Source organism: Rhinolophus sinicus, chromosome 2 (assembly GCF_057876585.1).
Source record: "Rhinolophus sinicus isolate RSI-liver-muscle chromosome 2, RSI-T2T, whole genome shotgun sequence".
Taxonomy (NCBI): domain Eukaryota; kingdom Metazoa; phylum Chordata; class Mammalia; order Chiroptera; family Rhinolophidae; genus Rhinolophus; species Rhinolophus sinicus.
The window spans coordinates 106,774,326-106,793,160 of NC_142502.1; the positions used below are offsets into that span (position 1 = coordinate 106,774,326).

Below are 18,835 nucleotides of genomic sequence, written 5' to 3' on the forward strand. Positions count from 1 at the left end.
ACTCTAAGGATATGAATCTTACATTGCTCAGGTTTTGGAGAAATGGGGGTGTCTCCTAGTAGACTATCCATGTGAACAAGCTCTGGGGATCATCTCTTATACTAGAATGCATGAGTCTGAGAAACTAAGAAATACTGTTTTCCAAATTTGACAAATATCCTCAAAATAAAAGCAAGTTTTCCCTCTAAATTCCTGCCTGCATTTATATTTGGTGGGATACAGTGTGGTCCATAAAGGCGTGTACTACACTCCAAAGAACTACTTGATTGTTCTGATTTATGCAGACAGAAATCCAGGGAATATGTATGGGGGTGAACAGGAAATAATGGTGGAAGGAAATGAAGCTGGATTTCTTGATATGGGCTCATTAAGTAGAGATTCTGCATTTAATGTTTCAGATTGGGGGGTTAGAAAGGACTTTAACGGATTGTGTGGTTAGTTGGTTGGTTCATTGAAATATGGGCCAAAAGATGCCCTGTGGTCATTGACTTGGAAATGCCAGACCAGCTTTAGTTTAATGTAGAGGAAGGGATTCAAATATTTACAGAGATTGGCATGTGAGAGTAGATTTCTATTTAAGATATGCTCATCCAACTGGGAGGGTCCAGAAGACACACCGTTCACTAATACTGTGAAAAATAAGTTTATGAGGGAGCTCCTCAAGCTTTGTGATCACCCTTCTATGTTAACAGGAACACAGACCTGTGGGAATCCTGGTCACAGTCTTGCTACTAAAAGTAGGATCTGAACACCAGCAGCGGCACCAACCTCCTAATAAATCCAGAGTCTCTGCTCTGCTCCAGACTTTCTGAGTCTTAACAAGATGTCCAGGGGATTCCCATCCAGGGAAGTTTGGAACTCGCTGGTCTACGTGCCTTATCGACGTGGGGCCAGAACTGTGCCGTCTGCAGGGTGTGTGGTCTGATCAGATCACAGCACTGGGGGTCCAGGGTTCAGTCCTGTTCCTTTCTCTTCTATGGCCATCACTCCCTTGGTGACTTCATCTGTACTCAAGGCTTTAAATATTTATATGTGTCACCTCCCTAGTCTATTTCTCCAGCCCAGACATTTCCTCTAATCTCTAGACTCATCTGTCCAACTGCCAGTCTGATGACCTCACTTGTGTTTCTAACAGACATCTCAGCTCCAACATCTTTAAAATCAATGTCTGTGAGGCCCCCCACCCCTCAGATATGCTCCTTCCAGAGCCTTCCCCATCTCTGCTGACAGCAACTCCATCCATCTACTTGTATCCTCTGAGATGTTGGGGGTCCCTGATTCTCACATCCCAGACTGGCCCGTTAGGAAATGCTATAATGTCCACCTTCAGGACGTACCCAGAACCCCACTCCCTCTATTCCCACCGCTCACCCCCAGTGGCACCATGTCCAGCCCAGAACCCTGCAGATTCCTCCACTTCCCGATGGCCTCCCTCCCCCGAGTCTGTTCTCAGCACCGCAGCCCCAGCCGTCCTCTGAAAGGAGATCACACCCTGTCCCCTTCTGCTCCTAACTGTCCTGTACCTCCCCCTCACTCAGCGCACAGGTCACTGCCCTCTACCACCCTCCCGGCCACGTGGTCTGGCCGCACCTGTCTCTTCTCCATCACTCTCTGCTGCAGCCTCACGCCTCCCTGCTCTTCCCAGAAACCAGACACACTCCTGCCCCAGGGCATTCCCACTGCAGCTTCCCTGCCAGGAAAGAACGAGCCCAGACGTCCTCGTGGGTAATTCCTCGTGTCCTTCACATCTTCCCTCAAGGTCAGCTTCCCAGTGAGGCCCACTGAGCACCCCAATCAAAATAGTCGTCTTCCCTGGCTCCACACCCCACACTCTGGATCCCCTTCCCCACTGCATTTTCCCAGAACACTTATCTCCTTCTAACATAAACACCTTCCTCATTAACTGTGCTTATAGGATATAGTCTGCTCTTCCCACTGGAACAGACGCTCCCCAGGGGCAGCCATTTTTCTCACATTACTTCAGTGATGTTTCCCAGATACAGAAACTGTCACACATCTGGCGGACACCCAATGTCAGTGAATAGTCAGTGACAGCGCCTCAGTCCCCGTCCCTTCCCTACCTGAGCTCTACCTGTTATAGAGACAGTGTCTTTATTAATGTAGCCTTGGGTCAAATGCTGTTTTGTGGCAGCTACAGCACCAAGTCCCCTCACACTGGCATCAGGACCACCTCCCCTTTTCTCACAGGTGCTGCTCTCCTCTCACCCCCCTTATTTCTCAAACACCTGCCCTCCTGCTCACCACAGCACAGTTACATTTCCCTCTTCAGGAAACAGTGAGCCTCCACTTACGGGTCCTGTTTTCCAACCAAATACAAATCTAAAGCAGACTCTGCTTCATAAACCCGAGTTTGGACTGGAGCCAGCACTAGAGCTCAGGGCAGGGAGAGAGGGCGGCGAGCAGAGCAGAATTCCAGCAGGAACTTATCTAAGATGGGAAATCACGGGATCCCTCCTCTACTCATTCCAGAATCTGGTTCCTCTGATAGTTTGGGAAAAGATGGAAAGAACCATCAAGCCCTAGAAGGAGGCAAGAGCTGGATGAGTCTGAAAATTCATCTCTCAAGCCACAGACTCCTGTGTACAGGGTCCCCTGGTCCTTGTGGGGACAATGACAGGAAAACACCTCCTGCTGCTGACAGACAGGGGACACCCAGAGCAGAATGATAGAAGGACGCGTAACCAGGACAAACACAGTCATATTCCTCTATAGACACAACAAATGAACACCCAGAAGATGGCGGCCGAGGGCCAGGCCAGGCCTGAGCCTTGGTGACCTGGCCACACGAAGCAGTCACTGACAAGACCAGACCTGGGTGATGATCGAGTCCCTGTGATCACAGGTCCTGGTGGGAAAAGGTCCTACTGAAGGGACGAGGACAAAGGGCAGAGAGGTGACCCCGCCGAGGAGTGACCACGTCAGAGCCCATGATGCACTGAGCACTGACTGGGCTCAGGCCGCGTCCACGCTCCTTCCTCACAGCCTCTCCTGTCTCCACCTGCGACAGACTCACTGCAGCAAACACATGGATTCTGGAAGGTTCTCAGTGCTTCCATTTATTTCCTCTCCAACTTTAGGATTTTCTCCTTCAATTAACCCTTCATGGCAAGAACTGAAAAAACAGATTCGTATCCAGATTTTTATTTCCATAGGAAGCAGGAAGTTGCCGCTCAGTGTAACATGAAGTAAAGACGGGGATGGAAACAGCCTCTGCTGGAACAGGACAGTGAGTCAGGGAAGAGACTCGGTCAGTGTGGGGAGGGGGCGTGGAGGGCAGGGGCGGGCAGTCTCCCACCTCCTCACATGATGCGAGAGGAACGCAGACACATTCAGATGCCCTTTGCAGAAAGAGATCAGAGGTTCCTGTGTCACAAAGTGGGGGCATGAACAAATCTCACATCATCAGTCCCCCACAAGGCAGCTGCCTCACGCTGTAGAAGAAAATAATCATGAACAAACTCAGGTTAGTGCATGTAGTGGTGACATTCTCAACAGTCCACTGCTGCTCTAACTGTCCCTAAGAATCCCCAGTACCCAGTCCTGTCCCCTCTGCCCCCCTACCCCCCACTTCAGGCCTCCAGGTCTCACCTTTAGAAGCCGTGAGAGAAACATCAGAGCTCTGGGCACTGTCACCGCCTGGGGGAGAACAAAACAGGATGTGGTCAGAGCTTACAGCAGATGTGGCTAAAGGAGGAATTATGGGGGTGTGTGAGCTCCCCCAAGGGCTTCCATCTACACTGTCCCAAGGGTCTCAGGGATCACCCCCCTCCATACTCACCTGCAGCCTGAGCGTAGCTCCCTCCTTTTCCACCTGTGGGAAGAAAACATCACATGAGATCCCAAGAAGGAAGCAGGACCATGAGATCCTAAAGGAACACCCTAGTCTGGACCCTAGAGAAGTTTCCAGAACCTCTCTACTCCTGGTCCTGAGCTGTGACTACAGACCCAGGGCAGGATCAGGAAACCTGAGGAAAGTACATGTGTGGGGACTGGACCAACCACCCTCCTAGAGGTCTGTCCTCAGCGGGGACCCTCCGCTCTGACCTGTGACTATTGAGAATCAGGTCCCCATCACCAGAATCATCAAGGTGATAAATCTGTCCCTCATTTTCACACGGGCATTAATAAAGAGTAAGTGTTAGCAAATAGGGCCCTAGACTGGGAAAGCACAGGTGTGTGGATGGTCCTTCCCACTAACGAGGCAGGACCCACGTCTACCTGGAGCTTGAAACTCCCCAGTGGGACAAGACACCTCAGTCCCCGCCCCTTCCCTACCTGAGAGCTACCTCCTCTTCCACAGCACAGCTCCAGTGACCGCAGCTCCAAGGAGGACCAGCCCAGCAATGACACCCACTATCATGGCAGCGGGGATGGTGGCCTGAGGAGGCGGCTCTGGAAGGGAAGGGAAGGTGAGGGCCCTGACCCCCAGGCCTCAGCCCTGACCTGAAGGCCTCCAGAGGCCCCTGCTTTCCCTGAGAAGAGGCTCTGTGCCCACGGCCCCCTCTGTACCCCATCTCAGGGTCAGGGGCTCAGGCAGCCCCTCGTGCTGCACGTGGCATGTGTATCTCTGCTCCTCTCCAGAAGGCACCCCCACAGCTGCCCACTTCTGGAAGGTCCCGTCCCCCGCAGGCCTGGTCTCCACGAGCTCCGTGTCCTGGGTCAGGTCCTCCCCATCACGCTGCCAGGTCAGGGTGATCTCCGCAGGGTAGAAGCCCAGCGCCCAGCACCTCAGGGTGATGTCACGGTCAGAGGTTCGGTGGTGGGTCACATGTGTCTTTGGAGTGTCTGAGGAGAAGGGTCAGAAAATTCAGGACCTTTGCATCCCTCATGGGACACTCCAGCAGTGGTCATGTGACCATCCCGAGAATGGTCAGGACAACTGGGGTGGGGGAAGGGAGCACAAAACCCATACACCACACTGGACGGTGATGTTCAGGATAATCTCTAGTCTTTAGAAACTTCTACAATCAGGGTGAGACAGCCCAGGACAGAGACAGGTCTCTGATGGAGACAAAAGGGATTCCTGGTCCTGAGCTGGGTGGAGGCCACATGACTCAGAAAAGCTGGGGTCAGAGCTCAGTCACACTGTGTGCAGGGCAGCGAACAAGGCCTGAGAGAGAAAGTCCCCCCGGGTTCCCAGAGCAGCTGCCAGAGTCACAGGTAACCGCTGATCAGTTATTTCTGAGATGGTCCCCCCTCCATCCCCTGAGAGACTGCACCCCTAACTGTCCCTGAGAGAAGGGGGCCCTTCGGGTCACTCTCTGGTACAGGATCTGAAAACCCAGGCGGACTCCATCTCCCGGGGTCGGGGAGGGGGTGTCCGGGTGTTGATCCCATTTCCTCCTCTCCTCGTAGGAGGCCCCGCGGCCCCTCTCACCTGTGCGCAGCAGCGTCTCCTTCCCCTTCTCCAGGGATTTGCGGAGCCAGTCCACGCACCTGCTCTTAACGAAGTCCCTCAGATACTCTCCGACCTGTACCACCTCACGTTTCCTCTTGGAGAGCTCAGCCGCCGGGTCCGCCGCGGTCCAGGAGCGTAGATCCTCGTTCAGGGCGATGTAGTCAGCGCCGTCGTAGGCTTCCTGAAGGTACCGGCGGAGGATGCGACCGTCGGGTCCCATCTCGCAGCCGTATGTCACCTGGAGGGTGTGAGACCCTGACCCCGCCCTAAGGTCAGGTCCTACCTTTAACCCCGCCCATCCCACCCCGCAGGGCTGGAGCCTGAACTGAAAATGAAATGGGTTCAAGTCCCCGCGGGCTCTTCCCGGGTGGAGGGGCCGGGCGGGGGGTCCCACAGCCTCGGGGTGAAGCCGGGATCCGGAGACTCGGGGAGAACCCGGCTGGTCCATGGGGGTCGTGATCGTGACCCGGGCGTGCGTCGCTCACCGGCCTCGCTCTGGTTGTGGTTTTCCAGCGCGCTCTGCAGGTCCGCTCGCAAAGTCTTTTGGAAGAACTTGGCTTGTCCTGTCTGCCGGTCCCAGAAGCCCGGCAGCTCCTGCTCCACCCACGGCTCCTCCATCCACGCTGCCCGCGGCTCCATCTTTGGACTCGCTGCGTTGCCGTCGAACCGCATCAACTGCGTGTCGTCCACGTAGACGAAGGCGATAAAGCGGGGCTCCCCGCGGCCGGGCCGGGACCAGGTGGTTCCGAAACACCTCAGGGAGTGGGAGCCTGGGGACGGGGATGGATGGGCTGAGACCCAGGCGACCCTCCTCCCGGCGCCGGTCCAGGTCCGAGGGCGATGGACCGGAGGGGGCAGGGGGCCCGGGAGACGGAAGAAGGAGGGACGGAGAGGGGAGGGGACTGGAGACCCGAGTGGGCGACCGGAGTGGGCGGGACACGGGGCGGGGTCAGGGAGGGGCGGGGCCGGGGGGTCTGTGGTCTGGGCCCGGCGGTGGGGACACGTCTTCCCCGGGATCCTGCGTCCCCACCGGGAGGTCCCCTCCCTTTCTCCCCGCGGAGACCATTCCCTCCCGACCCCGCACTTACCCGCCCGGGTCCCCGTCAGGGCCAGGGTCCCCGAGAACAGCAGGAGGAGGGTTCGGGGGCCCATGATGCGCATCCCCGGGGTCTGGGTACAATCTGCGAGCGGGCGGGTCCATGGAGGCTTTATAACCGGAAAGGCGGTGACACTGATTGGCTTCTCTAGAAACCCGACACGCGATGGGAGTGAGAATTGGGGCTGCTCCCTGAGTTTCCAGACAGAAGGACCCGACAGAGATGTGAGAAGTGAAACCGCGGGGAGATGGGGACTCCCCAACACTGAGCTTCCCGCTCCAGGCTCCACCCTCAGGGGACCTGGGGCTCTGCCCTGACCCCTCCTCCTGCTCCGAGCGCTCTGTGTCACACTGTCACCCTGAGTCCTGACCCAGGGGCTGTCTGAGGAAACCCAGCTGGGTTCATCCCCTTTTCCTCCTCTTCTCTTTCCGGAATCCCTCTTCCTGAAATGGACGCCCAGCCTCCCACCCTTTACCTCTCCCCCTGGACTATTCTGGAAGAAACACACCCAGGGAACTTGGTGCCACAGAGTGAGCTCGCCCTGGGAATAGAGGAAGGACAGGGCTTTTCTCTTTAATCCTGGAGAAGTTGTGTCTGAAAACACCAGCTAGAGATTCTCATAGAGACCAGTCTCCTTGTTGTTTATTAACCACAGTGGGAACAAGCTTGGAAACCCCTGATCACCAGGAAGCTAATCTGTAAAACCGTGATTTGTCCCCCTTGGTGCAGAAATGTGTGTAAACAGCGCTACAGCCAGACTCTCAAAGCTCCTAAGTCTCACTTTCCCAGAAGGTGCACCTGTGACTGCGGATGTTTCTATTGTAAAATGATCTTCCTTCCACAGCCCTGAGTTTGTCTGTTGAGTCCACGCCTCCTCAATACAAAGAAGCACTGAAAGCAATTTGTTACTGTGTATTTCAACAAGGAGCATGGACAACCTCAAAGCTGCAAGTGTTCAAAGCAGTTAAAACGTCCTTCACCAGGGCTCCTGTGTTGCCTATGTTTATGAATAATTCACATCTCAGCAGTGTGCATATTTTATTGGGACACATTATTTTTAAACTGATTAGCGTAAGGAGGTGATTAGTTTTTAGGCAGCTCCACAGAGCACCCTGCTGGGTCCTAGATAATTTACTAAAGATCTATAACACAATTTACTTCAACCTGAGAGTTCCACTGCTTTAGGATTCTTCACCTCTGCCTCTTTCCCTCCCCCTGCTTCTCCAGCCCTTCTCTGTCTCTCACCCCTCAGGCCCTCTTCCCCGCTTAGTCCCCACCACCCTCTCACTCCTGATTGTGGCACTAGTGCCACCACCTCACCTGCCAGCCAAGGACTGTTCTCCCCACAGGGACTGGCAATCCTGCTAATGTCAGTGAGGCTGTGTCATTTCTTCACTAAAATCACTCCAGTGGCTCCGTCTCACTCTGGGAAGCTTGTAGAATGTCAGGCACATGAGCACACGGGCTTTGGGCTGTTTATGTCAAAGTTGTATCCCAGGCATATGAAGCTATTCCTTATAGATAGTGGGCAGTAAATTATTTGTTGAATGAATGAATGAAAATTTATATCACTTAAAATACAAAGAAAGTTAGAAAATGTTTTATTATAAACTAGTGGGCATATCAGTTTATAAATTCATTCCAGTGGAAAAAATGCTGTGTGCTTATTTGTTGCACAGTTGAGCCTGTGTGTTAGTTTTCTATTGCTGCGTAAGAAATTACCATAACTTAGTGGCTCAAAACAATACCCACTTATTTGCTCACAGTTCCTTAGAAATCCAGGCCCGGTGTGGATGGGATCTCTGCTCAGGGTGTCACAAAGCTGTGAGCTCATCCTGAGCTCAGGATCTTCCTCCAAGCTCACAGAGAGCTGTGAGCAGAATTCCATTTTTCCAGTTGTAGGTCTAAGGTCCCTGTTTCCTTGACAACTGTCAGCGAGGGGGGTGCTGTCCCAATCCCTAGTGTCCACCAGCAGTCTTTGCCATGTGGCCCTCCATTTTCAATGTCCCCAGTAGAGAAAAGGCCTCACACACTGAATGCCTCTCATTTGGAATCTTTGGGGAAGGGGAAACCCCAGTCAGTCCTCACCTGATTAGGACATTCCCCATGGATAGTCCCCATGTCTTAAGGTCAGCTGATTTGAGACCTTAGTTACATCTGCAGAATCCCTTCCCAGCACCTATATTAATGTTTGATTAAATAATGAGGGGAAGGTGAATAGTCAGGGTTGTTATTAGGGACCATCACAGAATCAGCCTAGGATGGCCTGCTGTTCCGTTTGTGTTTATTTTGGTCACAGTTGGAAATGAAGTTCAAGTTAATAGATTGTTGTGAATGGTAATAAAATGCATCCTGTCTATTAGCCCAGGAAATTCTTAAATCTTAAAAACAAATGACATGTTTAATATCTTATAATTAATTTAGAGCAAATGAAAAAGTGCAATAATTCATTCTCTCTTTGGATGCTGTATTTCTCATGTACTGTAGCGTAACAAATTACCCAAAAGTTAGCAGCTCAAAACAGCAAATGTATATTATCTCCCACAGTTTCCCAGGGTCAGGAATCCAGGAGAGGTTTCCCTGAAGCTTCTGGCTCAGGGCCTTTCCCAAGGTTGCAGTCAAGTTGTCAGCCAGGGCTGCCTCATCTGAAGGCTTGACTGGGGCTGGAGGACGCGCATGAAACACGGCTCAGTCATAGGGCTGTTGGAAGGGGCCTCATTTCCTTCCTGGATGGTCCCAGGAGGCCTCAGTTCTTTGCTGTGTGGACTTTGGCATAAAGCAGCAAATGTCTAGGTAGTTGGCTTCCCCTATAGCAGTGATGAGAGAGAGAGAGAGAGAGAGAGAGAGAGAGAGAGAGAGAGAGAGAAGCCAAGATGGAAACTGCAGTGTTTTATGTCCTAGACTCAGAGTCATACAGGTTACATCAGCCTGATGAGAAGTGAGTCATTAAGTCCAGCCCACACTCAAGAGAGAAGGAATTACTCCACCTCTGGAAGGGAGGAGTGTCAGAATTTACATACACATAAAAATAAAAATTATAGTTAAATATTGTTTGAGGATTGTATAAATCAAATGCTTCTTTTATCTGATTAATTTCTTTAATGCCTAAAATTTCACTTTTAGAATGTAGTGATTAAAAGTTTGAGACAGAGAAAGGAGATACAACAATATTTGTAAGATTTTATTGCAGATGCCGTTAATAACAAAGTTCCCTACAATAACTGGCAGCAAAGTTGAGAACATATAGTAGCTGATCACACAGTTTAAAGCCTGAGCGCCATGACATTAATGCCTTTACAATAACTGTCTTTGCTTTTTCTTAGAATTTTCACATTTATTTCATTAAGAATGTCAGAAATATTGGCTACAATGCCAATTTTCTTACTCAACCTCATCTTCAAAGATATTTGCCTAACGAAGTCACTTTTTAAAATGTTAGGGAAATGTGAATCCCCTGTCTCAGTCTATACACTTAGCTTGGCGTCCTGACAACAATTTTGGTGTGATACATTGGGCTGTGATGGTTAATGCCAATTTAGGGACAAAGTGTTCCAAAAATGGCTGTCTTGTTGGCATCCTAGAATAAATGTCACATCTTTCACTGTGTTTTTGAGATTTGGTAGACGTGATTTAGACACCAACGTGATTCTAAAAAGCACTGTTGATATGTGACGCTGAAGTTAGTTTCAAAGCAGCTCTGTTGTATCTTCCATTCATACTCTCTATTCTATCAGTGGTTTCCACTTTAGCGTTTTCCAGTTTAACTCACATTTATCAACAATGTGCATTTCCATTCTGTAAAAGTAGTTAATTCAGTTGTATGTGAGGTTAAATGTAACACATCAAATCCTTCACAGGTAGAATTCCCTTGTACGTCACACTGAACATTGTGTCCCAGAAAATCTATAGAGATGCCAGTGATCACATGACCCATTTCTAGCCAAAGCTGTTTCCTGTGACACCCCGGCCGTCTCTCTGACATGGCTCATAACAATTGGCTGTAGATTGTTCCAAGGTGGGTGGTTCTTTCTAAGGATCATTGCAATAAACTGGTATTTCCTTTTCTATTTCCTTATTTAAAAATTAATCAAGAATGCTTCATAAGTCACAGTTTGAGAAATGTCAGTTTAGGAATTATGATCAAGTAATTACCTGGGCGCACACCACTGGTGTCAGAAACGGAACCTGTGAAGAAGCCTCTGTGGCCGTGTCCCCCATCCTGTCCTTCAGATGGAACCTCTATCTTGAATCTTGTGTTTACTATTCCCTGGAGATTCTCTAAAGGTTTTACAATAAGTGTATATATCCCCAAACCAAATATTATTTACTTTTGCCCGTTTTTGAACTTCCTGTCCAGTGAACTCACTGCATGGACCCTTCTGAGACTCAGCATTACGTAGGGAGTTACCCCCACGTGTGAGGCTGTCCTTCATTTGTTTTCAGTGCTGAAGTCTTACATTTCATGATGACACCACACTTTCTCTGTTTCCCGGCTGATGCACACGTGGTTGTCCCAGTTGCTGTAAACATGAGTGTGCTTGTCTCCTGGGCACAGGCAAGGAATTCCCCGGAGAAGACGGTCAGGAGGGAAGGCTGGGTAGGGGTGTGAGCTTTAAGCACAGGAGATAAGATGATGTGCATTTGGTTTCTGAAGTGCTTGTGCCAATTTAAACTTTCACCAGGAAAGGCTTCATGTTGCTGATGTGTCTGTTCTGAAAATAAACCACACTCAGCTTAAGGAGAGGAATTAAGAGTTGGAGGTCAGTTTCTTGGTTGCGGAATCACCCAGGCATTTTCTTTTCAGACAATTAGTTACTTTCTTTTCTTTCCACTTATTCCATATTCTGTCATTGTTAACACATGCACCCAGACAATGCTTCCTTTCAGCATAACCGCATAGTATTATTTTGTATGTTTGAGATACCTGATAATGAGAATACAGGAAGGAGGGAAGGAAAGAAGGAAGAAAGGAGAAACGACACAAGAGAATAAAAGAGAGAACAGGCAGAGAGGAATTGGAAACAGCGAGTGCAGATAACATTTTCAAAGTGCAAGGAAATAGGGATGGAGACTCATAGAAACTTAAGAGAACTTTATTAGTTATCTCTTGCTGTGCAACAAACTACACCAAAATCTAGTGGCTTAAAGCAATAAACATGTTACCTCAAAGAGATAATACAAAGACAAGCGAAAGGGAGCAGATGCTGGTGAGAGAAGCTGGGCGAAGAGAAGGATTTTACAAGATGGAATAAGTAATAGGTTGTTGGTATACTGATGAAAATGATTTTGTTACTCGGGGTCCCCCAAGAAGCAGATCCCAAGATGGGATTAAACTCAGCAGTATGTTATCAGGAGAAACATGTTGGAGACTATGGAGAAGGAGCCAGAAAATACCAGGAGAGCCAGCAGACGGGGACGCCAGTCTGATGGTCAGAGGAGAAGGTTCATCAGCCGTATCTCAGGTCCCTGCCGGGCAATCTAAGTGAAGTGGAGCCAGGCCCTAGGCGAGTGCTCGAGCCACACCGGCCATCAGAGGAGCCTCTGTGTCCCGGGAATGGCCTGCCTCAGTGTCCCTCCTGTGAGCAGTCATTGTCTGGGAACAGCCCCTGGGCAGCAGGGCCTCTGCACAAAAGCTGCCATGGATTTCAGGGCACAGGAGTGGGGACCCTGGTGGCTTACCTGGGGGATGTGACACAAACCTTCCTACTCAGGGGCCTGGGCCCTTGGAACTCAAAGCCTTCTCAGACTCCTTTGCTGTATGTGTCCCTTCACAGTTACAGGGAACGAGAGGGAGCTACAAGGTGCCCAGGGTATCACCCAGGTCCCTACATACTCCTCCTGCCCACATTATGTGACAGCAGCCCCACCCCTTGTGGATCAGGGTCCGTTACTCCTGGCTCAAGAAGAGGGGACTTGTCTTCTCACTTGCTTTTCCCTAGGCACATGGTGTCCAACTTCCCTGGTGACAAACATAATGTAAGTTCAGTGACACCTTTGTCATGTCCCCTTGTAAGACTGCCCCCCACTTTGGGCACCTGGACCTCCTGCTCTTGAGAGCCCAGAGTTGTGCAGACAGGAAGTGCCACATCCTCCAGGGTGGGGGGGGGGGGTGATTCTAAGCGATGGTGACTGGGGCCACACCTGCTTCCACCCCGTGGTCCTGGACCCACGTTCTCTTCCTGTTGAGAACTCAGCACACAGAAGTCTCTGATTCAGTAAATACTCTGCGTCCTGGAAGATGTCACCCCCTCCCTTCAGGGCGTGTCCTCAAAGCTGGCACTTCACTGGCACCTTCAGGAGGTCTGCCCAGTGTTCTGTGTGGCCAGCAGCCCCCAGGTGGTGCAGATGTGACATGACCAGTGGACCCCACGGTCACGGCCCGGCCTGCACCTCCTTCTTGTGAAGTGGGTCCCCCGGTCGGATGCTGTGCCGAGAGCTGTTCCAAGACTGGGTCAGGGGTTTCAAAGCCCCCAGGTGGTGGTGCCACTGATGTTCTGGGGACAGGAAAGGAAAACCCACACATGGCATAGGTGTCTGTCCTTGTGGGGATGACCCTCATGGGTGGAAGGGCTCCCTGTAGTCAGCTTGTTACTTGGTGGCTAGTTTGTCGCCTAAAGAAATAGGACCAAATAAGGGCCTGGTATTGGTCTAACGCTGACACTTACAAGGGGACCCACACAGTTCAAACCCCGTTGTTCAAGTGTCAACTGTAGCTCACATCACTGACAGCGTCATGCAGATTGGGATGTGTGAGCAAGAGATGGACAGGACGCCTTGGTAACACGGGCACTAAAGATGTGGAATTGAACCTTGCAGAGACGCAGGGAGTGGCCGCCTCAGTTCAGGCCTAGAGGCCCAGCAGGGAGGGCCATGCAGCCATATCCCCTCTACAGGAAGACACTGCTGCATCCTGCCTCCCTCGCTGCAGAGAAGGAAGCACGCTGCCTGGTCGGCCCTGTGGGTTCTCATACACACATTCCACACCTGGTACATTGTTGGGCCCACACTCTGGGTGACATAGAAGGATGCCAGCTTTGAGTGGGACCTGGACCTGGAAGGACACTGCAGCAGCTCCAGGCCCTGGTGCATCACCACCATCCAACAGCCCCCGTGCTGTTCGAGGTATCAGTTGTGGGAGGGGATGCAGCATGGGGCTCAACCAGGCCCAGTGGGAGAAGCACAGTGCCGGCCCCTGGGCTCTGGAGGAAGGCCATGCCCTCCACAGCACAGACGGAACGTGCAAGGACAGGGTGATAGCTGGGAGCTGTGTGGGCTCCCCTGTGGTTTGGGTCATGACATTGAAGTGACAATGGTCAGCGTGGCTTTGAGTCGTTCTCAGCCTCCTGAAGCTGCAAGGGGGCAGGTGCAGGACAGACAGAAGCCAAATTCACCAGCTGTGTTGTCTTTCCATGCAAGGGTGACAAAGCAAGTGAGAGGCAAGGGAGGGATTGAAATTACTTATCATGGAATTTCAAATGAGTGAGGAGGGAGGAGAGGACATCGAGGGGTGAGCAACGGTGAAAAGATGGCAGGATCAACAAAGTGGGATCCCAATGGGCTTAAGCATTGTTGGAATTCATGTGCTACGGGGTGGACCCCAGGCTTGGGAAACAGGCACATTTGTGGGCTTTTATAATTGTTTTTCATTACATTTTTACATTGATTAGTAAAATTATATAGTTTTCAAGTGTGCAATTCTGAAATACATCATCTATATATCACATTGTGTGTTCACCACAAAGAGTCAGTTCTCCTTCCTCCATCATGTATTCGATCCCCCTTTACCCTCATCTCCCACCCCCCTGCCCCCTTACTCTCTGGTAACCGCTAAACTACTGTCTGTGTCTATGAGTTTTTGTTTGTTTACTTGTTCATTTGTTGCTTTCAGTGTTGTATCCCACATGTTAGTGAAGTCATATGCTTCTCGACTTTTTCTGTCTGACTTATTTCGCTTAGCATGATAATCTCAAGATCCATTTACATTGTTGCAAATGGTAGTGTTTCATCTTATGGCAGAGTAGTATTCCATTGTGTATCTATGCCTCATCTTCTTTATCCAGTCACCTATCAAAGGACACTTTGGTTTTTTCCACGTCTTGACCACTGTGAATAATGCTGCAATGAACATTGGAGCACATATGTCTTTATGGGTAAATGTTTTCAGATTTATTTGTGTAGATACCCAGGAGAGGGATTGCTGGGTTATATGGTAATTTTAGTCTTAATTTTTTGAGGAACCTCCATACGGTTTTCCATAGCAGCTGCACCAGTTTACATTCCCATCAACATGTATGAGGGTTACTTTTTCTCCACAGCCTCTCCAACATTCTGACAGGTGTGAGGTGGCATTTCATTGTGGTTTTGATTTTCATTTCCCTAATAGCTAGTGAAGTGTGCATTTTTTTCATGTATGTGTTGTCCATTTTTATGTCTTTTTGGGAGAAGTGTCAGTTCAGGTCCTCTGCTGTAGTCACATAACAGCCTAGCTGATTGTCCCCGCATGTCTTTCCTTAAGGAAAGAAGAGTCTGTGACACTGTGCCTTTCTGGGACTCTGTTCCATCCTTGTGTTTACACCTCATGTCTCTATCTGGTCTCCAAAAGATGGTTTGCAGCCAAAGACAGGTAAGATATCTCACGGGAGACACAACACAAGTCAGGCAGAACTGAGTGGAGACAGAACCGAATGGAGACCCCCGATGTGATGCCTTAGAAAAATATGGGAAGGGGCCTTGCCTCCCCCCCCCACCCCCAGGAAAAGCCATTGCTGGCTCTGGCTTTCTTCTCGCACCTGATTGTGAGAAGTCATGAGAACAATGAAGACCAGTTCTCTCTACTTATCTCAACGGAGCTGTTACAATATGAGAGACTTGTCCCTGGAAAGGTACATACCTTAATTAAGACATCAGGGGACCTTGTGCTTCGGCTGTTAACAGACAAAGGGTGATTGAAATAAACGTTTTTTCTGCTCTGAGGTATGAGTCTCACAGACCGTGTAAGAAACAATGTTACTTTCTTGCATTTGTATACCTATCAGTAAAACCTCCAGTCGGCCTTATTCTGGGCTCCAGTCCTCTGAGACTGCTGGGTCCCCCGGCCTTCGGAGAGATTTAACTACATTAAGTCTCTGTTTGTTTCTTTCTTAAAAACTTAACCCAAGCCGCCCCTTCTCGCACCCTCACTGCCAGTGTTGCACTGGACGCGACACTCTGCCCAGTTTTTAATTGGATTGTTTGTTTTGTTGTTGTTGTTGTTGAGTGTTGTATGAGTTCTTTATACATTTTAGATGTTAGCCCTTTATCAGAGGTGTTTCCAAATATCTTCTCCCATTCTGTTGGTGGCCTCTGTTTTATTGTTGGTTTCTTTTGCTGTGCAGAAGCTTTTCAGTTTGATGTAGTCCCATTTATTCATTTTTGCTTTTACTTCCCTTGCCTTTGAGGTCAAGTTCATAAAATCCTCTCTGAAGCCAAGGTCCATAAGTTTAGTACCTACGCTTTCTTCTATGTAACTTATTGTTTCAGGTCTTATGTTTAGGTCTTTGATCCATTTTGAGTTTATTTTGGTGTATGATGACACATAGCAGTCTAGTTTCATTCTTTCACATGTGGCTTTCCAATTTTCCCAGCACCATTTATTGAAGAGGCTTTCTTTTCTCCATTGAATGCTTTTGGCTCCTTTGTCGAAAACAATCTGCCCATATATATGTGTTTTTATTTCCGGGTTCTCAATTCTATTCCATTGGTCTGTGTGTCTGTTCATCTGCCAATACCATAAACAGGCACATTTGTGATGAATGGTTTGCTGGTGTTACATTAAAACATAGGACAAAATCATCATGTCAGTGTTTCCAGGGCTTAGGCCACCCTGCAAGGGGATGAGCAGGACAGATGGTGGCAGAGAGTGGGGAGCATGGAATGGAGACTGTGGAAGGGCTGGGCTGTCGGCAGTGACAAGGTCAGCAGTGACAAGGGGATGACAAGGGCGTGGGGCCCAGGGAGAGCAGAGCAGAAGGTCACGGAGGAGAGGAGCTCAGGGAAGTGAGAAGCCAGGGACTGGGAGCATCCCCTCTGCTGGGTGGGGTCCTACTGCTTTAGACAGCACCCACTGATTACCTCACAGGGTGTGGGCTCCAAGTCCCACATGCTCTCACTGGGCTAAGATCAAGGTGTTGGCAGGTCTCTGTTCCTTACTGGGGGCGCTGGGAGAATCCAGTGCCAAGTTCACAAATTTGATGTCTGAATTGTTTCTTGCAGACGTAGGACTGAGGCCCCCATTTCCTTGCAGGCTGCCAGCTGGAGCCACCCTGAGCTCCCAGAGGACCTGTTTGGTCCTGGAACAAAGTCCTTACAGCAGCCAGTCCTTCCCCCACTTGGAACCTCGCTGACTTCTCCTCGGCTGCGTCTCTGCTGCAGCCTCTCTGACTCCATTGAGAAACTTCTCTGCTTTTAATGGTTTGTGTGATGTGACTGGACCCACCTGAGTAGTACAGGGTAGTGTCTCTATTTTAAGGTCCTTACCCTTAATTACATCACCCAAATCCCTTTGGCCACTGAGGCAATTCATTTTCCAAGTATGAGGGCTGGACATCTTTGGGGACCACTCTTCAGCCTCTCAGCTCTGCTTATGCTGAAATCAATGAGGATCAAGGAGATACCGTGTTTCCCTGAAAATAAGACCTAGCCAGACAATCAGTTCTAATCTGTCTTTTGGGGCAAAAATTAATATAAGACCCGGTCTTATTTTACTATAATATAAGAGCGGGTATAATATGATATAATAATATAATATAATATAATATAGTATAGTATAGTATAGTATAGTATAGTATAGTATAGTATAGTATAGTATAGTATAGTATAGAATAGTATAGTATAATATAATATAATATAATATAATATAATATAATATAATATAATATAATACAATACAATACAATACTGGGTCTTATTTTAATTTTTGCTCCAAAAGACGCATTAGAGCTGATTGTGCAGCTAGGTCTTATTTTTAGGGAAACATGTAACTCTGCTGGGGAGGGTCACGGTGGGTCAGAAGCTAAAAGAGTCAACAATGGGGGAGTGACCTGGGGTTCACAGGGAATAGCTACAGTGAGGGGAGTGGGGGCCGTAATCTGAGTACAGAAGGTTCACGTAAGAAAACGTTTAGGGAAGAGAGGAACATGGGGTGCGAGGTACCTATGGAAGGAGAGGTACACCACCGTGGGGGAGGACTTTATGGGGAGCCGTGTCCTCGGGGAGGCCCAGGCTTCTGTCAGAGCTGCGAGGTGAAGGAACCTCTTGACACAGGACTCTGGGGATTTGGCTGATGCTGGGCTGAGAGCTCGGGGACTCAGTGGGAAGGTCTCAGGGGTGGGGAGGGGGTGTGAGAGGAGAAGGGATAGGGGTCTGCAGAGCTGTGGAGATGAGTGTGCAGGAAGTTGGGGGGACCAGGTGTGACTGAGACAAACAGGGAAAGGACATAATGAGACAAGTCCTGGTGGCGTCAGGGCAGATGGTGGGGGTGAGTGTGAGAGATGCAGGAGGGCAGGAGCAGGGGTTGGGCTCTCACGGGCTGTCGGTGCAGATGAGACGGTTTGCGGTGGTTGCGTCTTAGTCCCAGTGTGTGGACACTCTTGACTCCCTGATGATGGGGTGCAATCCCTGGGGGAGGAGGGGCATTAAAGGACATCCATGGGTTCACTGTGGGCCCTTGTGGGGCAGGAGTGCACTCATACCCCCTCTCAGGTCTGCCTGACACCTGCTTTAAGAGAGATTTCTGAGGGACTAGGTGTGACCCTGCACGGGGGCCCCTCTTAGGCCCTGCTGAGGGGACAGATGCCTAAGTGAGCTGTGGTCCTCGTCCCAATAGTCCCATGTGCATATCCACACTGGAAGATTATGCAGACATTTAAAAAGTGTTACTAAATAAGAGATGATTTTTTTTCAAAAGCTGATAGAAATTTATTTTTGGGAGGATAATTAAGATAATTTTACATGATCTTGAAATTTGAATATATTTGAGACTTGTAGTTCTTTTCCCCATTGTTATAATATAGTAGTACCTCGGTTTTCTAACATGATGAACATTTCGGTTTACGAATGTGGTAAACCCGGAAGTAAATACTTCGATTTTCAAACTCGCCTCAGAAGTCAAACATGTCACGCAGCTTCTGCTGAGTGCAAGATCCTGAGGCCTACCTGTTGGCTGTTTTCGAAACTTTCAGAACTCAGAGGGTCTTCTGGAACGGATTGCATTCAAAAACTGAGGTACCACTGTATTATGGATAGGAAGAAATGTTCTTTTATAAAGAGATGAATGCTGAAG

General features: G+C 49.5%; 1 protein-coding gene and 1 pseudogene across 3 annotated transcripts in view; one reads left to right on the forward strand and one right to left on the reverse strand.

Annotated features, from left to right (window-relative positions):
• LOC109440476 (patr class I histocompatibility antigen, A-2 alpha chain-like) overlaps positions 1-6,784 on the reverse strand; it is a 78,432-nt gene extending 71,648 nt beyond the window's left edge. Inside the window, exons 1-8 of one of the 2 annotated variants that reach the window (XM_088795858.1) lie at positions 6,508-6,784; positions 5,905-6,189; positions 5,399-5,674; positions 4,531-4,806; positions 4,297-4,413; positions 3,800-3,832; positions 3,610-3,657; positions 3,147-3,452 (exon numbers count right to left, since the gene is read on the reverse strand). In XM_088795858.1, the coding sequence (XP_088651984.1) occupies positions 4,304-4,413; positions 4,531-4,806; positions 5,399-5,674; positions 5,905-6,189; positions 6,508-6,580 (1,020 nt within the window). In that variant the 5' untranslated portion in view covers positions 6,581-6,784 and the 3' untranslated portion in view covers positions 3,147-3,452; positions 3,610-3,657; positions 3,800-3,832; positions 4,297-4,303. Of the gene's footprint in view, positions 1-3,146; positions 3,453-3,609; positions 3,658-3,799; positions 3,833-4,296; positions 4,414-4,530; positions 4,807-5,398; positions 5,675-5,904; positions 6,190-6,507 lie in introns of those variants that run through there. The other variant, XM_088795859.1, reaches the window with a different exon arrangement.
• The window catches only part of LOC109439082 (HLA class II histocompatibility antigen, DQ beta 1 chain-like), a 185,880-nt pseudogene that overhangs the window by 123,432 nt on the left and 43,613 nt on the right, over positions 1-18,835 (forward strand). The window lies entirely within an intron of this gene.